General features: G+C 42.2%; 2 protein-coding genes across 6 annotated transcripts in view; one reads left to right on the forward strand and one right to left on the reverse strand.

The window, feature by feature from the left end:
* Nucleotides 1-1017, reverse strand: part of ATXN1 (ataxin 1) — a 362269-nt gene extending 361252 nt beyond the window's left edge. The window contains exons 1-2 of the mRNA XM_066324355.1: nucleotides 880-1017; nucleotides 588-642 (exon numbers count right to left, since the gene is read on the reverse strand). The gene's annotated coding sequence lies outside the window, so the exon portion shown is untranslated. The remainder of the gene's footprint in view (nucleotides 1-587; nucleotides 643-879) is intronic.
* Nucleotides 424-10881, forward strand: RBM24 (RNA binding motif protein 24). Of its 5 annotated transcripts, none has more exons than XM_066324510.1 (5): nucleotides 424-1017; nucleotides 1549-1672; nucleotides 1891-2006; nucleotides 2778-2832; nucleotides 9325-10881. In XM_066324510.1, the coding sequence occupies exons 1-5, from the start codon at nucleotides 850-852 to the stop codon at nucleotides 9687-9689; spliced, it is 828 nt and encodes a 275-aa protein (XP_066180607.1). In that variant the 5' UTR covers nucleotides 424-849; the 3' UTR covers nucleotides 9690-10881. The 5 variants fall into 5 exon arrangements, with proteins under 5 accessions (XP_066180607.1, XP_066180620.1, XP_066180613.1 ...); XM_066324523.1 differs by having other exon boundaries at nucleotides 1922-2006; XM_066324516.1 differs by having other exon boundaries at nucleotides 427-1017; nucleotides 1922-2006; nucleotides 9297-10881.
* The last annotated feature ends 7344 nt before the right edge of the window (nucleotides 10882-18225 follow it).

The following is an 18225-nucleotide window of genomic DNA, read 5'->3' on the forward strand; positions in this document are numbered from 1 at the left end:
AAACACCAGCACCACCACAACAGAAATAGATGTGTTGCAGCTCCGTAGTTTTGCTAGCCTGGAGAGAGCAGTAAGCGGAGGTTGCAGAGGTTTGACCACAAGCCTTCGGGGAGGGATGGAAGCATTTGAGGACCGCCAGCAGCCCGTGAGCCGCCTGTGCCCGCGGGCACAGCGGTGACCCAACCGGCCCCTGTCTCCTGGCACTTGGTGTTTGCAGCAAATCCGCCTCGAAGGGCACCGGGGCTCCCCGAGGGGCACCTCCGAGGCCGCCCCTTTGCCTGGCGGGCCCGAGGCGCGGCTGCCGCCGCACGGGGGGCATCCAGCTGTTGCCAACAGCTGCGTGTCAGCCCCGGCAGCGCCGCGGCCGAGAGCAGGGTCCGCCCCGCCGCCGTCCCCGCCCCTGCCAGGAGGAGGAGGAGGAGGAACCGAGAGTGCCCGACCCGGTGGCTTTTAGGGGGGAGGCCACTCAGTTGTTAGAGCCCAGGCCCTGCACTCCTCTTCCAGCTGCTGTTTCTGCTCGTTTCCAGCGCTACGGCCGCCAGGCTGGCTGCTGCCCGGCCTCCCCTCCTCCTTTTGCCGGTACCTACCTCAAAACCGCCCGAGGCTGCGAGGCTCTGCTCCTGAAGGAGGAGGAAGCTGGGTCTGCAAAGGCAGAAGGGAATTGCATTGTAGCTGGGTGGCGGGGGGAAAACGGGGGGCGGGGGAAGAGAGGAGAAAAAGGAAAAAAAATAAAAAGGAAAAAAAGAGCGGGGCTGAGTCTGGAAGCGGGTCTCGCCGCCCAGGACCCGCACGCCCCGGCGGCCACGCGTGGGTGCAGATCGCGGCGCGGCGCGCAGGGCCGGGCGGAAGATGCACACGACGCAGAAGGACACCACTTACACCAAGATCTTCGTCGGGGGCTTGCCCTATCATACCACCGACTCCAGCCTGCGCAAGTACTTCGAGGTCTTCGGGGACATCGAGGAGGCGGTGGTCATCACCGACCGGCAGACGGGCAAGTCCCGGGGATACGGCTTTGTAAGTGCCGGGGCGCGGGGCAGGGCGGGCGGCGGCGGGGCAGGTGGGCGGCTGCGGGGGGACATCGCGGGGAAACTTCCGCGGGGGCCGCTCGGAGAGCTCGGGCGCCGGGAGGGGCTTTTTTGCTTTTCTCTCTCTTCTCTCTCTCTCTCTTTTTTTTTCCTTTTCTTTTTTTATTTTTTTTTTCAATTTTATTTTTCTCTCTCCCTGCTGGGGAGTTTGGCTAGAGGCAGGAGGGGGTGGGGGTGGAATTACTGAAAAAGGAGATTGAGGGGGGGAATTGCCCAGTCGCTCGCACACCGCCAGCACGCCTGTTGCTCGCTGATACGGCGGCTGCGGGGTTTATCTGCCGGCGGCGGAGCCCGGCCCGCGCCCTCCGCCCTGCGCCCGCCGCGGCTCCCGGCGCCCCGCTCCGCTCGCTGCGCCCGCCGGCACCGGGGCCCGGAGCGGGGTCCGGCCGGGTCGCTGCTATGGGCGGGGGCTTCTCCTCGCCCGCGGAAAGAGATCTAATGCGCGGCATCGCCCGTTAAGGTCACCATGGCTGACAGAGCTGCCGCTGAAAGGGCTTGTAAGGACCCCAACCCCATCATCGATGGCAGGAAAGCCAACGTGAACCTGGCGTACCTGGGTGCCAAGCCGCGGATAATGCAGCCAGGTGAGGAAGCAGCCCCGAATGGCTTTTCTCTCCGTACCTCAGGTTTCTGAAGACAGTAAAACTTTTAAAAAAAAAAAAAAAAAAAAAAAAAAGTAGTGCTGCCCTCCACCTTCCTGAAGTACGCACACAGTTGGGCGTGCTTTGGTTTTGATTTTTAAATGCAGCGTCTAGTAACTTTGTGGCTATTTTGCACATGTGCCTTATTTAAAAAACAAAAGCGATCAGAGATAAAATATCTGGAGTTCCCAGGAAGACTTCCACTGCTCAACACTTCATTGGTTATTCCTGCTGCTGGGAATGTGGTGGCGCTGACCATTTACAGTATCGTTGCAGGGTAAGACTGGCCTAGGAGTGAATCGCTTCCATCGTGTGCAGTATTACAAACAATATCTTAATGCAAACTTCTCAATCAGATGGCAGCTAGTAGGCAGATTTTAGAATGAAATGGCTCTTCCTAAGACCACATCTGAGACAATCTGATGTCCTAGCCACTTCCCAGACTGCTGCTTTGCAGCAAGAGTGAGAGGAGCGTGGAGTGTGTGCACATTTGTGCTTTAAGGGAGCCCATTCTGAATTCCCCCGTGTTTAGCCTGATGAACACTTGTGCGAGTAATTAATTGCCAGCCAAGGAAAGACAGGGTTTATGCTTAGGTGTTTGGAGAACAGAAAAGAAATCGGGGTTTGACCCCCTGTGCTAAGTGCTCACGAGTAGAGGCGACTTACATTTTAAGTCTGTAGAAATTACACAAATGCACTGATGAATGGAAAGTACCATCCAGTCATTCAGATGCTAAAGTTAGGGATCCACATGGAACACCAAGTAAAATGTGAACGAAGACCCTGTACTTGTTTAGAAAAGTCATTTTCTTAAACATCTCTAGGGAAGCGTGTGCTTTACTGGTTTTAAGTTCTGTGTGTGTGTGTGTGTGTGTGATACATTTTGCTTTATAATTTTTGGTTCTACAGCCTTTCAGATGTTGTTACTGCAGGCTGTTAGTGAAGGCTCTTACTCTGTAATTTTTTTTTGTGTGTGTGTGTGTATGTATAGCATAAATAAGTGGCCAAATACACCCATACAGAGAATGTGATGTGTTTTTGTTGGTAGGTTTTGCCTTTGGTGTCCAGCAGCTTCATCCAGCTCTCATACAGAGGCCTTTCGGGTAAGTCTCAATGGGACCTCAACCAGGGGAGGAAAAAAGTATTTTTTAAAAAAAAATAAAAAAAGGAAAGAAAAAGTATGATTGTTGAAGGCTTCTTGCAGTAGCATCCTTAAAGCTGGCCAGCAATGCTGAAGCTCTCAGATTTATAAATGTATACCCATGAATGCGCTCACCTTGTCGGTCATGTTCTAAATGCCGCAGCTGAGTCAAGTTGTGTGGGACGCGGCCCTTCCGACTAAGCAGTCCAGTCCCACACGACCCTATGATAAAACAAGGAGGTATGACTTGATGCAAGATTGCTGTGCCCCATTTCTCTATTTCCAGCTTGACTCAATGTTATTTATCTCTTTCTAATCTGACAGGGATCGTTTACAGTTAAGATAACTGATCAGAAGGATATGATGATAAGAGGTGGAATAGTTCTGTTTGGAATTAAACTCTGTAACCAGTAGACTCAAACACAAACAAGCTAAAATGGTGATTAACGATGCATGTATGTTTTTTCATATAGTCAATAGACCTCCGTGTGCTTTTTTTTTTTTATTTATTACAGTAATGAAGTGGTGTTGATAGCTAAACTGTGTGCTTTTATTTAATTGAAAGAGCTGTAGTGAAAGTTTTTTGGGGGGGTCTTTTTAATTTTGGTTTTGTTGTTGAGGAGTGACTTTGCCATGGGGAGCAAAGGGCCTTTTTTTTCCTTGCTTTCAAGCTGTAGCCTGTGACTTTTTTAACCATATTTTGTAGTGAGTGCTAAATTGTGTGACTTCTTGGTTTTCAAGTAAATCAACATATTGCTTGCATGTTCATAATTTTTTGGGGGGGTTTGTTCTCGGGAAGGGTGTGGAGCTCCTTATTAACGATGTGCGTCCATTTGGGCTTTCTAATTTGAGGGGATTTTTTCTTCAATCTGTCTTTAATAAGTAGTGCATTTCTCCTGAATTTGAATATAAACTGTTGCTAAGTGGATCTAACTCTTGCTTTTTATAGTCTTATCATTAGGAGGTGAAGTCTGCTTTGAGCTTTCCATAGCGTCACTTCACTAATGCACACTGACTGAGAAATTCTTTCGAAATAGTGCATTTTGCTAATTAATGCGTAAGCTAACAGTAAAATAGGGAAAATGTGTCACAAATGTATTTGTTTACTGGACTAGAATAGCTTTAGAATACCATACTTACCTGTTATTAAGCAACAATAGCCTCTTGGTAATTTGATTTGTCAGAATGGAGGGAAACAGTTCCTATCCTGAAAACCACAGGAAAAGGTTTTTCTTAGAAACTTTATGTAAATTTAAAAGAGCATGTTGGTTTTTCTGAGAGTGGGGAGGATGTAAAAAACTTTGCCTTTTTTTTTTTTACCTTGTTATGATTATCCTCTACTGTATTTTGCGTGCTTCTTTGAAGTGTGAGATGACAGTGTGTATGCAGTGATCAGTTTATGATGCCTGCACTAAGGTAGGCAGGAGGTAGAACACCTTGTCTCCAGAGCTGTTAAAACACTTGTTGAAAAGGGACCTACTGACTTGTGCAGGGATCAGCTGTGGAGAGACTGAGTATTTGCTGAGCACAACAGAAAAGGAGGACCTGTGGCACGTCCTTGCTTAAAGGACTCTGCAAATAAATGTGGGAGTCTTTCTTGCTTTCCTTACCCAAAGCCAACAACAGGTGACATAAACCGTGTTCCGGTCAGGGAAATCATTCCAGCAAGCTGAATGAGGTTGGATTTCTAATGCATTGCACATAAATCTGAAGGAATGTTGGTTGCAGAGTAATGTATATATGAAATTGGTAATTTTTCATCCTTGGCTGTTGCATTTCTTTTACTATGTGTAAACAAGAGATATTACTAATCCTTCTTCCTCCTCAAAATTTCTAGTGACCTGTACCTTTATCTAAAGTATGTAGTTCAGATTAAGGAGAACAGCATTCATGAGGATGAATGAACATCTTCATTGACAGTAAGAGGGGATGTTTCAGTGCGTATTTGAATCTCCTTCTGTTGAAGAGTTCACTTTTGCTGTGTGGATTGCCCTGAAATACATGGTCACCCTAAAGCCTTTGTTCTTCCTGTGCACATTGGAAGTACACTCCCCTAATACGCTGTGTGAAACAGGCTGTAGTGGTGATTCACGACCAGTACTCAGCTAATCCACACACAAAAGCTTCAAACGTTTTGTGATTGAGTTTTGGGGGTATTTTTTCCTAACAGTGCAAATTAGTGAGGTGCTGCCATATTTTGGTATCGTCAGCTGTGTTTCAGAATCACAGCGTCATAGAATGGCCTGGGTTGGAAGGGACCTTAAAGATCATGTTGTTCCAACCCCTGCCATGGACAAGGACACCTTTCCCTAGACCGTGTTGCTCAGAGCTCCATCCAGCCTGGCCTTGAACGCTTTCAGAGACGGGCCATCCACAACATAAGGTTTCACATCTATCAAATAGTAAACTTAAAATAATTTGATTATGTTATATTACTTTTACTGAGAAGATGCAGAAGTTCGATATCCTGACTTAAGTACAACACTGCTGTGGTGGAGGGAGACAGAAACTAGGTTAGCTTCAATGCATGACACATTTAAAATGCAGAGAATATTGTTATTCAGTGCTGCAGAATAACACTTCTTCCTGCTTTTTACATTCAGCATCTCTCTTAGTGTTGGTGTGTTTCACAGAAAGCTGTTTGATCACAGGACTGGTTATTTATACAGCTTCGCTTTCAGGATTGTTTATTAAAATACTATCTCTGAATTCAACAGGAATTTATGGAGGGGGAAGATGACTTTGCTTCCCAAGACAGCTCTTCTTGTTTTGCTAATATAATTTTTACTTTATTATTGGTGGGAAAATTTGGGGTTATTCAGACATATTGGTATAGGACGTAACTGGTATGGAGATTTTTTTCTTTACATTCTGTCTTAAACCTGTACTTTGATCAGAATGAAAACATACCCACTGTTTTCACTAAGAGCAGAGTTAAATCCAAAGTTATTAAGCCCACTACCAAATGGTTAGCTGATACAACATGCTTGATGTCTTCCAAGAGTTGGGCAAATCTGCCTTTCTTAAAAGAGAGGGAAAAGCCACCTCTTGAGTTTGTGATCAAAAGATGTGTATAATACTAGACTACAGATAGTCTGAAAAGAGGGAATGAAGCTGGAACAGTCAGAAGTTAGCCTGCTGTTACGTCCTCTTAGTGGTTATCAGATAAAAGGAAACATAGTAAGGGTCTCGTATGTTTAATGATTATGTAACCTATTTCTGTTAAAAGAGAGCTGTTCATTGGTGAAAATCTAGTCTTTAATTACGCTTACAAAAGCAAACGATGCCACGCAAGGCCCAGTGCAAAACATTTTGTTTAAAGTCAAATGTCTGCTTTTGTGAGAATGTAATGCTGAGAGTTAAAGCTGCACTACACTTCTGCTGAATTTCTATATGCCACAGATCTCTGCATTAGTCTGAAAAGTTTTCTATCCTTTGAAATTATCGTTCACTTTATTGTTGCCTGTAGGATTATTTTTGAGGTCTTTAGTTAAACATAAATCTTCTGTTACAGCAACAAAGAAAGTCTTAAGGCACGTGGCAGGGATGTAGGTCATTGAATTTTGGGGATTTCAAAGCTACAGTTATTGCTAAAGTTAAATACGGCTTCTATTTTCCTTTATTGCAAAAGCATAAAACAGTAAATACACATTCCAAAATCAAAACTGCTGCCAGGAAAGAGAGCTTAAATCCTGTGCATTTCTCACACTATTACTCCGAAAAGTAAAGCAGCAGCTTTTATTTAAAATTAAGGATACTAAGGATTTCTAGTGCAACTGGGAATTGCGTTTTCAGCTTTTGACCTGGCAGAGCATGAATAGCAGTTGGGTTCTGAATGGCTGCAATCTTCATGTCCTGGCCTCTGCAGTAGGTAGAAATTTACTTTGGCCATATAAAGCCATTTTACTTGACTGAAAACAGTTGTAGCATGACAGATGATCAAAAATAGCCCCACTGCAGCTTATGCTGTCAATCATCATGTGTTAAATGGCATGGTGGAGAGGAGTCTGCACAGGGTTTATGTTTATTGTAGGGTAAGATGTGGAAACAGATAATGTTTCATAACTTCACCACCTGTTAGTTTTTTGGCTTAAATAAACCAAGACAGAAGAGCTTAAGTGGAAGCACATGTATCTTTCTGTCTTGTTCAAGGATATGGCCGAGTGTTCAAGTGTCTTCAGAAAATCTTAGTCAGTTCAAGACAGCACAAGCAGACTGATAAGCTTGCTTACTGTCTCTTCTGTTAGAATTACTCTTTTCCATAAGTGCTGAATGTAAAGATTCCTTTGATGGGGTGTTAAATGTACTCTTCGTGATGCAAAAGAGGATGTCTGTGACTTCAAATTTGTTTTTATACCTCCTGCCTTAAATGCTTAAGAAACATGGTGTTGTGTTTATTACAATTGTACTTGGTTGGTGACCAATACAAAATGCTTGCTTATGCTCATCCCTATGGAGAGCTCAGGTAATGATGTGTATTTAAATGCACAGAGCCAGCTTAAGTATGCTTCAAATGCACTTCTGGCTAATCACTTCATAAATTAGGTGAGTGTTAAAAACCCAACTTACGGTTTTGTTTTATGTTTTCTTTCCCTTCCCAATCCCTCCCTATTTGTCACTTTTTTTTTTTTTTTAAATTTCTTCTTCCCACAATAGTGAATTAATTTCATTGACATGTTGGGTTTTTATGATTGTGGTGTTCATGTCTTAAACATGGCAACTGAACATTTCTCTCTGCTAATACTCCTATTCAAGCAACTGAGCTCTTCTTTTCTGAAAAAGGAAACTGGGCTGTTTTAAAGTCTATCACTTATTTTGAATTATGTTTTGCTATGATTCTAGCTGACAGTGTCCCTTCTGATTGCAAATGTTTCCTTGTTGACCACTTAAGTACATCTTAAAGCTATTTAAAAACGAAACAAAAAAACCCCAGCAATCCCTTTCCATGAAATCTTGAATTTGAGAATAGAGGACACTTTTTACCACTAGAGTTTTCATCTGTGCTTAAACTGTGTTAAGAGGTTGGTGCAGTCTTTAGAGGTGTCTGTAAAGGTAAAGAAAGTTCTGTATGAAATAGTAGTGAATCTACACAAGAAGTTTTTCATGCATTCATAGAAATTCACTAGCTGGGAAGGAGTTGCATATATGAAGGACTTCTCTTTGGAAATCCAGATGCAAGATAGGATTATGAATGTAAAATGAGAATTATACAGGATATTTTTTATTATATTATATGATAAAATCCAACCATGAGATTAACATGTATGTACACTTGTGTGCTAAGACGATGATATGACCAGTTTTTAAAACAAAAGGGCTAAGTAAACAAGCCAAGAAAGCAAATTATGTGACCTGGACAAGATGGGGAAGTGTTTACTCTTCTATTCAGAATGGTTGTTTCTTAAACTGTAAATTTGTGGTTTTTTTGCTTTTGTTAAGCACCAGATCTATTTAGACTTATTCTTATGCCCATCTCCCAAAAAAACTCTATGCTGTATGTCTTGCATAGAAATAAACAGCTGGCACAAAACAGGACATCAGTGACCTGATAATCAAACAGGTTTGACCCTTGTGTCCTTACGAACTTTTATAAAAGTGTGATGCACATGTACTTAGGAGTCACTGTTATGGATTTTAATAGCATCTATGTAGCTTCCCCTCAATGGCCTCTTGTGACGGAGTGAGCTGCACTATCGTTCGTTTGGAAAGTGTGATTCTTGCTGTGTTTACCACACTTGTGAACTCTATTTAAACTCCTTTGTCGCCTGTGTTGGTTTTTTTTCTTATTTTTAATAAGGGTGACTGAGGTTGCAGAGAAATTAATGTGTGCTGAGTCTGCATAGCAACTTAAGTAGGGTTGCCACAATACGCTCTTAACACGCCTCCCTGGGAAGACTTGACACGAAGTCAGGGTTCAACCATTTTGCTGCCTTACTGGCCGTTGTCAAACTCATTATAGTGATGCTGTCAAACTGCTCAGTTACTAATAATAAAAGTATTGCAGGAAGTAATTTTACTAAAAGTTGAGTAGTTAAGAGAGAAGAGGAGTAATAAAAATGACTTACAGGTGATTTGAAAAACAAGTACTTCAATTTTCCACATGGAGTAATTAAGCTTAGTCCTTCAGAGTTGTCTTCTATCGGACATCAGTAATGCTGGTCCTTCTAAAGATTTGAATGGCATTAAAGATATCATCCTCAGGGAACACCAAACACCCCGACTTAACTCAGCTACAGCGCTGTGCTTTGGAGCGATTCCTGTCTTCGGGCCAGTGAGCTGATAATTGGTCCATTGAGTCAAGTTATTGTGGCAACCCTATGCACATAACAACAACTAAATTGAGTTTGTTTTAGTTCGGAGTATGGATATGACGCTTAGGCGCTGACGCGCGTACCGACTCTAACTCCCTCTCCCATCTTTCAACAGGATACCCGCTCACTATGTCTATCCACAGGCTTTCGTGCAGCCCGGAGTGGTAATTCCCCACGTGCAGCCCGCGGCAGCCGCCGCTTCCACCACGCCCTACATCGACTACACCGGCGCGGCGTACGCGCAGTACTCGGCGGCGGCGGCCGCCTACGAGCAGTACCCGTACGCCGCCTCGCCGGCCGCCGGCTACGTGGCAGCTGGGGGCTACGGCTACGCCGTGCAGCAGCCCCTCACCGCAGCAGCGCCCGGCACGGCCGCGGCGGCCGCGGCGGCTTTCGGCCAGTACCAGCCCCAACAGCTGCAGGCGGACCGCATGCAATAGCGGATGGACTCCTGAAGGAAGCTCGCGCGCTCTCTTCCTCTCCTCGGCCTTCCAGTATACGTAGTTAACAGAGACAGTTCGTAGTAACTAAGGAGCTTTAAGGAAAGCGATGCTATTGCGAAACTAAAGATTTTTATTCCGCTGTCTTCATACAGTCTGCATTCAAATCGTGTTGTTAGAGGGGAAGGGTAGTGCGGCATGTCTAGTTTCAAGCATCAAGCCAGAAGAAAAGGGGGGGAAACATGCTGTACTGTCATGAAAGAGTGGCAGGAGTAGCAATGGGACTTCATATTTTCAAACAAACAAAAAAGAACCAAAAAAAGCAAAGATGTACTTTCTACAGTATCAGGGAAGCAAAACTGCCTTTTATAAGTTAGAAAATGGTATCTGAAAAGTTCGAACCAGGGAAAAAACTTGAGTCAGCAATATGTAACGTTTATCCATTTTAAGAGGAAACGAGCTTAAAGCACTGATTGTCCTTTCTAGCTTTCAGAAGTTGTCTTTGTGAGACAGGACCTTGTCACTGTCTCACTGACGGGCACCGAACAACCCAAGGAAGATGGCCGGCTAGTAAGATGGCGGACAGGCACCAAAGTTATTTTCTTCTCTGTCCTCTGGATGAGTGGAACTATGGAGCAAGTGATGTGGAAGTAAGGGGTGCAACAGCTGTAGAGACAATCAATAACACAGACAGTTCTGGACAGAACACATCACTCATGCTCATGTGATGAGCTTGTCACATCCTAATCCCTCGCCCCATCCCGTTTCACTTTTGGGAAACTTTAACTGCTGGTGTCAGCTATTCTGATTCTAAAATAGGATCAGCCCTTTACTACAACAGCCTTCTCTTTCTATTTATTGCATCTATTCGTAACTTGTGAATAAAGGCAGGAAGAAGCCTAATGAATTAAAGCCTTTTAAGAACTGTTTTAAGGGAATTTTCTTTTCTGAAACCATTTGTACAATTTTAATATCTATTTCAGGATTATATTTAAAATATTTATTAGCAAACATACAGTACACAAGGCAACTTTTTGTTACCAAGACTGCAGTTCTTGAAGGGTTAATGGTATGTGATTTATACTGTGCCTTAATTGTTATGCTATTTAAAAAGAAATATTTATTTTGAAAGTTTTACTATGCTGCGCTCTAAAGAAAGCGACTTTAGATGTGACACTGTAAAATTATGTATTCATCTCATGCTATAAATTATTTAGTAGGCTTAGATGTAGCATATTAAATATTAACCTAATTAACTAAGGATGTTGACTTGGATTTATTTAAATTCAGTATGTGCACTGTATGAGGGTACTCTTAAATTAACACTTTTTTAGGTTTTTTCATAAAACATTGCTAGTTCATTCTTTTTCCCTCTACTACTTACTCATGTAGACCTCTCAAATACATTAGTGCCGTTTTCTCACTCATCTGTATGTGGACTGACTATTTTTCCCTTCGCTAGAAAATGCTGCTTTACATTGTCCTGTGAAACTACAATACTTGCAATTTTTATTCTTGACCGAAATGGAATTTAATATTTTACACTGTATTGGATTTTTTTATACTTGAACAATTTCATACAAGGGAAGACAGGATAGCATTTTTATGGACTTTATTCAATGTCACTGGATTTATTTGAAGTATTCGGAATACTAGCCAGTGTTACAATGTAGACGTGACTCTCCTGTGCATATTATTTATTCAGTATGTATATTGCTTTACAACATTTCAGATCTCTTAATCTATTCACTCGTATTAAAACAATAAAAAAAAGATGTTGTCTCATCCTGTCTAGTGTTGTTCTTGCCCAAATTGTCTTAAATCTTGTTTAATTAAAACTAGAGGGGCAACCTTTTATATTTTTTTCCTGGTCTGTGAAGTGAATGGCAGCATATACACTGACTTCAAATACACAAAGTGATGGGAACTGTACTACATGGAGGAAATTCTGTTGAAGGGATGGAGAAGATCCATTCTGAGGTTTATCATAAAGTAATTTGAATGGAAGGGACTTCGGGAGGTCTGAGGTCCCTTATGTCTTTGTCCAGTCAGGTCTTAAAAAATCCCCATTGGAGACTGACTGCACAACCCATCTGGGTAATCTGTTCACTACGTAATTATTCTCGTAGTGGTTTTTTTTTTCTCCTTTCTATCTAACCACCACCTCCCCTGCTCGTTACAGCCTTAGTCTCTCATTCTCTGGCAGAAAGCCCAGCCCTATCTTCTCTGTAACCTTCTCTTAGGAACTGGAAAATTGCTGTTCTCTTCCATTGGCTGAACAAACCCCAATGCCTCACCCTCTCCTCACAATTCTCATGGTTCAACCTCCAGCCGTCCTGCTGACCCTTCGTCGGAGCTGTTCAAGTGTGCCAGCAGCTGTCACGGACTGGGAGCCTCTAGACTGGACCCACTATGCCAGCTGTGGTCTAATGACTGCTGAGTAAAACGGAATAATCAATCTCCTTGATCTGCCATCTGTGCTCTTGTTGATACAGTCTGATGCACTTTCACTGCTGCCAGAGTTTACCACTGACTCCTGCTCAGCCTGCCCCAAGCCTCCCATGTCCTTTTCAGCAAAGCAGCTAACCAAGCCATGGGGGTTAGTCCACCTGAGATAAAGAGTGCTCTGTTCTTCCTGACTGAACTTCATGATGTTCATGTTGGCCTAGTCCTCTGGCGCGTGTAAATCTCTCTGAATGGCAGACCTGATCTCTAGCCTGTCAAGTACACTCTCCATTAAGTATAATCAGTCCACAGACCTGGCTATACTGCATCCCATCTCTTCCTCCAAGTCATTCATAAAAGTATCAGACTGGCCAGACCCCAAAGAAACTCCACTGTAACCAGTGGAGACAGAGCATAAGCTCTATTGACCAATGATGCAGTTATATTTTTTGCCTAACTATCCCTTTGAAATTGGATACAAGGATTCTGTGGGAGACCACATAGCTTGTTCCATGATTGTTCAGTATTTCCCTCAATTGTCCTGCATGCCCTTTGTCCAGTCAGGTCTTAAAAAATCCTCCCCATACATTCTGAAGATGGGTGCATCATCGTTTCTGCAGTCACAGAAGAGCTCCCCAATCTCCATGACCTTTCAGTGATGATAGTAAGCAGCCTCAGAATGACAACACCCTTGGGTGCAGCCCATCAGGTCTCATGGGTTTATGAGGACTGAATTTCCTCAAGAGGTCCCTGAATTTATCTTTTTCCACCCTGGGCAGTTTTTTGGTCCTGGAGCCCTTCCTACAAGCAAAGTGATATTGCTAAAAACCTAAGGGTCAGGACATCTTTTTGCAGATAGCAATGGAACTGAGAAGGAGTGAAGTAGCTGCCCAGATCCAGTTGATGATGGATTTGTAATCTTTAGGGCTACTTAACTTTTCAGTGTCACTCCAAGCTACTAATGATCGAAAGGAGTTGTCGCCTGGTGTCTGAAAGAAGGCTGTGTGAAATGCATGGCAGTCCTAGCCAGTTCTTTGAGGAATGTGGGGATGTTCATATAATTTCATACTGAAATTCATCACTGCAGCTGTCACTCTTACTGTGACTTCAGCAGAAGCACAGGCTTGACTGCAGAATTTGAGCTGCTCTTTCATCCACAAAAAGGGTCTTTTTCATCTGCAAAAGAAGGGAGTAGTGAAACTGAAGTGATAGAAAAGATTTTTCCTGGTCTTGAGGTCAGACTTCCTTTCACCATAGACGATTATGAAACTCCCAAACTGGAACCCTCACTAACATCCTGGCCTGATGCTGTCATGGTTCTTAACGAGTGCTTCAAGCCTGGCTGCCGAGAAGTGTTGCTGAACTGCCTTTTGCAATCTGACCTTAAGATCTGCGACCTTGCAGAGCACACTGTAGTACTCTTTCTGCTAGGAAGCATGTAAACACCCAGCAGAGAGGTGAGTAGAAAACAATAAATGCCATTTTCTATTCTGTTCTTCTATTTCCTTACCCTAGTCTTGCTCCAAGGGGCTTGCCTAGAAGACATGGTATCAAGTAGGAATCAAAATAAGAAGTCCCTCTGAGAGAAAGGCAGAGCACAGTGATGGCACACTAACCTTCTCTTTGATACAGGATGAAGAAAGCATCTTTTCCTTTCTGATGCATGCCCCTGACAATGTCCTTGGGCCTTCCCTGTCTGGAGGTGACAGACATCCCCAGGGAGGGGTGTGAAGGGGAATGCCTGCTGCCCTGGTGGAGGGGGTCTATTTTGTGGTAAGCCACAATGCGAACAGAATAAAAGTTTATGACTCGGCTAATAAAGGTCAATTGCGTGCTGGCTCTAATTTGACAGAATAAATAACGTCAGCAAAAAATGTAAATGTGCGACCTCCACTAGCAAACTTACCTTTGGGCACACAACAAGAACACTAATGCTTGCTTTTGAAAAATGAGTACCTGAACAGACATTTGTACATAAAATGCACCTCAGTAACACCTCACATACATGAAATGCCAACAGGTCACATTACCAGGACCAAAATAAAATAACTGAGAAATAAAAGCACATAATTATGAAATATGTGAGTGAACACTCAGAAAAAATGCTAGCATTTTACTTGAGAGATGGCATATATGCAAAAAATTGCTCACAATACAATTTCCAGTTGAGTTTTCAAAACCTTCAAAAGAGTCTCTATACTGAAAAGTAACCAGTGCAAAGCCTCTTGTAGAGGGAGAAGTTGGAACTAGGAAACACTGCTAAGGAATGTGTAGATTAAAAAAGGTGTAATACCTTGAAAAGTTACATTGATGACCTGGCTGCTAGAATTGCAGTTTTTATTTTCCTTTTAACTAGCGAACATAACTTGGCATTGCTAGACTTTATTGATTCCAATTTTTCTGGAGTTTTTCAAACACATAGATGGACTATATGAGGATGAAAATAGCGATGAAACCACTCAAAGCACCTCTTAGTCTTGTTCATCAGATGCTTACCCATTTTAAACTGAGCAATTCCCTAGCTGTGCTCAAACTCTTGTGAGAAAAATAATTCTATTTTGAACCTATGTTTCAGTTCTAAAGAGCCTGCATATGTTTAAAAATAACATGTTAATGTGTGAATTTACAAAATGCTTACTATGACTGAAGACTGGGCTTTGGGGGCTTGTTTGTAGATACTTCTATCCTTCCAAAATGCAGTGCAAAATTATGAGAAAAAATTAAGATTGACATAGTGTCAAAGAATAAGGAGAAAACTACAACCATGAATGCATTCAAACATGCAGATGTACACATAAAACAATTATCAGCTTTTTTTTTTTTAAATCAACATAAAATAAATTAGCTCTGGAATGTTTCCCAGTTCCATGTGCAAATTTTGCTGAGATAAGCCATGAATTTGGGCTAGCTTACACTATCATTATTTTTGACCTAAACAATCTGGGAATAGGGAGGAACCCACCAAAGTCTGTTTCATCACCAAGCATCTGAAAGTCAAAAGATGCTATCCAAATTAATTGGTGAGAGGTCTCTGATATATATATATATATATATATAATTCTTAGCTCAGTATCCTCATGTTAATCTTTGGACCAGACTTCACTGTGTCTCCTGCTTCTCTTCTGTTCTCTACCTGTGGCTATTGTGGGTGATTTGTTCCCCAGTCCTTTACAGGGCAAGGGCCCTTGCAGCTGCCCAGTCACTTCCTTTTGAAGACATAAACTGAGTAAAACAAGAAAACACCATTGTCTTTCACCTCAAATTTTACAAAATTCAGAAAAGTCTTTACAAAATAGCTCTGTCTATCTGCAGCTCATTTCTTCTGCATTTGACAATTCCATCTGAACCCAAGGAAAAGATGTCAAAATACCAAAACTGATAGAGCTAGGTCATAAGCAAAGCTCAGTGAATCCATCACCTGTCATTAGGCTTAAAAGTTTTTCATTGCACTTCCAAGGACATGAATCAATCTTTACAACACAATTGAAAAACAAAACACATTTTTATCCAGCAATGCAGGTAAGGGATTTTGCCATCTGTGAAAAACTAGGACTTTTGTTGTTGTTGATGATGTTTTTTTGGATTTGTAGTGATGACAAAAATAAGCTAAAGTTTAAAATCCTGCAGTAAACAAAATTGTCTCCCAGACAAATAAAATTGGATAATTTAAAAAACATTTTACATTAAACTCTCCTATCTTTTAAAATCATGAATTGCTTAAAAGCAAAATATCTCTGCATTTAGAAGTAAGAAGAATAAATTGGTTTTGTTTTTTACTGACAAGAACCAGTAGAATTGAATGGCTTTTAACAAACATACCACTGCATATTCCAACTGCTTCAAAGGGAAGGCTGATTACTTGCTCACGGCTGTGGATACTATTGGGATAGTATTGCCAAAAATTTGGTTTTGTTCAAACCCTGGCTACTTGTTCAAACTGCTGGAGTTCATCTCCTAATTTGATCACTAGTAATACTTCTGAATGAAGACAGAAATAATGGAAATCTAGAGGAAAACTTTGTTTTCACTGAGGGTAGGTGGACAATTTGGGAATCACAGAACCCTTTAGGTTTGATAAAGAATTTTAAGATCATAAAGTTTAACCATGCTGTTTCATGCACCATACTGTTTTATGCACACAAGTAAACATGGAAGAACAACCCAAGCATAGAAAAGCCTAAACACAAGGTTTTTTTCATATAATGAATGGCTAAAGCTTTTTTCAGTGATGGACACTCTCAATTAAAATGTAATTTCTTCATCACAATAGCAATGAAGTACCTTAAAAGTGGGCTGCTCTCTTTGTCCAGTATGCCCTCTTCCTAGCCTTGAAGGATGGTAAGTAGCACATTAGTGGAATAATGGAATTATGGAGTAGTGTGCATTTTTTTATAAGAATTTATGTTATGATCACTATTTAAGGAAAATCTGTTCTTCATTGGCCAAGGTTTAGGCATCACAGTATGTAAGTTTATGCATCAATCTTTCTTGATTTTCATCAGTATTATCTTCTTCTCCATCAGAGAACTGCTTTATCAACTAAATTATTTTCTTATTTTCTGTAAAGTGAATCCTTTCACTAACCTGAGCGCCATCATCATTTATACTGGTTTTCATTTAAGAGAGAGTAAAGAAATCTCCGGGTTTTATTCTTCTGCAAATGTCGCCAGTTCCAAGTACACTACTGTGTCTTGAAACTGGTTTTCCTCTGACCTTATCAAGAAGGGCTGTCTACTCTAACAACACCTGGGATCTTGCCAAAAGGAATCAGAATCTAAACAGAGTTCTGAGTACAGGAGCTGAGTGTGAAAACAATAGCGTGCCCACCAGCCTTCAGAGGGCTGGTGTCAGCAGGGAACTGCCCCCTCCAGCACCTGAGAAGGGCACACCAGAGCTGAAGGGCTTTCTTTGTGGGGATGCATCCGTTTAGCTTAGTAAAGGCCAGTGACAGGGCAAAGAAAGCAGTGTGGGAAGAAGGTCCTGGTGCCCTCTAGAACTCTAAGAATGAAGCTGGCTTCAAAGACCTTGTGTGTTGTCTTCGGTATAATGCAAACCGTAATGGAGCGCCTTGGCCTGCTCTCGACAACAGCAGTGGTGCTTGCCAGCAGTTCTCTAAGAATACAGGCTGGCAGGGATACAAACAGCATGTGGAGGAACCTCAAGGAATCTGGCTTTCCTAAATGCAGGGAACGGCAGTATCAGGCAGAAGCAGGCACTGTCTCTATTGCATTTAGGATACAGTTTATTTGAAATGTGGCTACACTCTGTTAATGATCCCTTGTTTCCACAGGACAGCTGGGATGCTGACTGCCACAGCCATTGCTGCAGAGAGAACAGAACAGTAAGCTTTGGGCACAATCAAATGAGCTTGATATCCAGCCAGGGCCCAGTCTGAAAACAGAATGCATGAGTATGCCCTGAGAGAACAGCAGGAGACCAGAGAGTTTTGCTCTAAAGGGGTAAAAAACTACAGTCTGCTTGGTGGTGGTACAACTAATTGCAAACATTAAAAGATTTCAATGGATTCTCAACATTTATTGTGGTGTTTAATGGGATTATGAAGATATTATGATTGTCGGGAGATCAAAAACTAAGAGGAGATACTCCAGGTTTTAACTGGAGGAGAACAAGGGTGGTTATTGCCCATTTGTTGACCTCTGAAGACAATCATAAATATGCTAACATGAAAAGAAATTGATTCTTGGTGGGATATCCTTCAATCTAAGCAGATTTACCTACAAAGTCTCAGCTTCTGTCAATCATACAGGTAGAGGATCTAATGATACTGACTTTTAATTCCTAATTCAGCAATGATCTCAAGAAAAGAACTATTTAACTGCACTGCTCACTTATCCTAGTATTCAGAAGATTATTGGTGTTTTCAAGTCTACCTGGCTACCCCGGAGAACAACTCATGAGGGCCTTGTTGTTGAGCAGAGCAAGCAGCATGCACACCCTTCAAGCAGCTTTGTGTTCTATCAGGCACTGAGCAGCTCTCAAATTTATAGAATGGGAACAACTCTTGACACCTGTGTGGGTTTAGTGGAAGAACAATTCCTGCTGTTCAATTTGATGTGCTAGAAATGAGAAAAGGACAGGAACATGTTCATGTTTGTGATGAAGGATCATCCTCTTCAAATAATGACTTGGCATAGAAAA

The sequence above is a fragment of the Sylvia atricapilla genome, chromosome 1, assembly GCF_009819655.1.
Source record: "Sylvia atricapilla isolate bSylAtr1 chromosome 1, bSylAtr1.pri, whole genome shotgun sequence".
NCBI lineage: Eukaryota > Metazoa > Chordata > Aves > Passeriformes > Sylviidae > Sylvia > Sylvia atricapilla.

Bases quoted from the DNA above. Each gene is read 5' to 3' on its own strand.
- RBM24 (XM_066324510.1), top strand. From the start codon at position 850: ATGCACACGACGCAGAAGGACACCACTTACACCAAGATCTTCGTCGGG. The intron at 1,673-1,890 runs GTGAGGAAGCAG...AAAAAACAAAAG, and splicing joins GCCGCGGATAATGCAGCCAG to CGATCAGAGATAAAATATCT. The intron at 2,007-2,777 runs GTAAGACTGGCC...TTTTGTTGGTAG, and splicing joins ATTTACAGTATCGTTGCAGG to GTTTTGCCTTTGGTGTCCAG.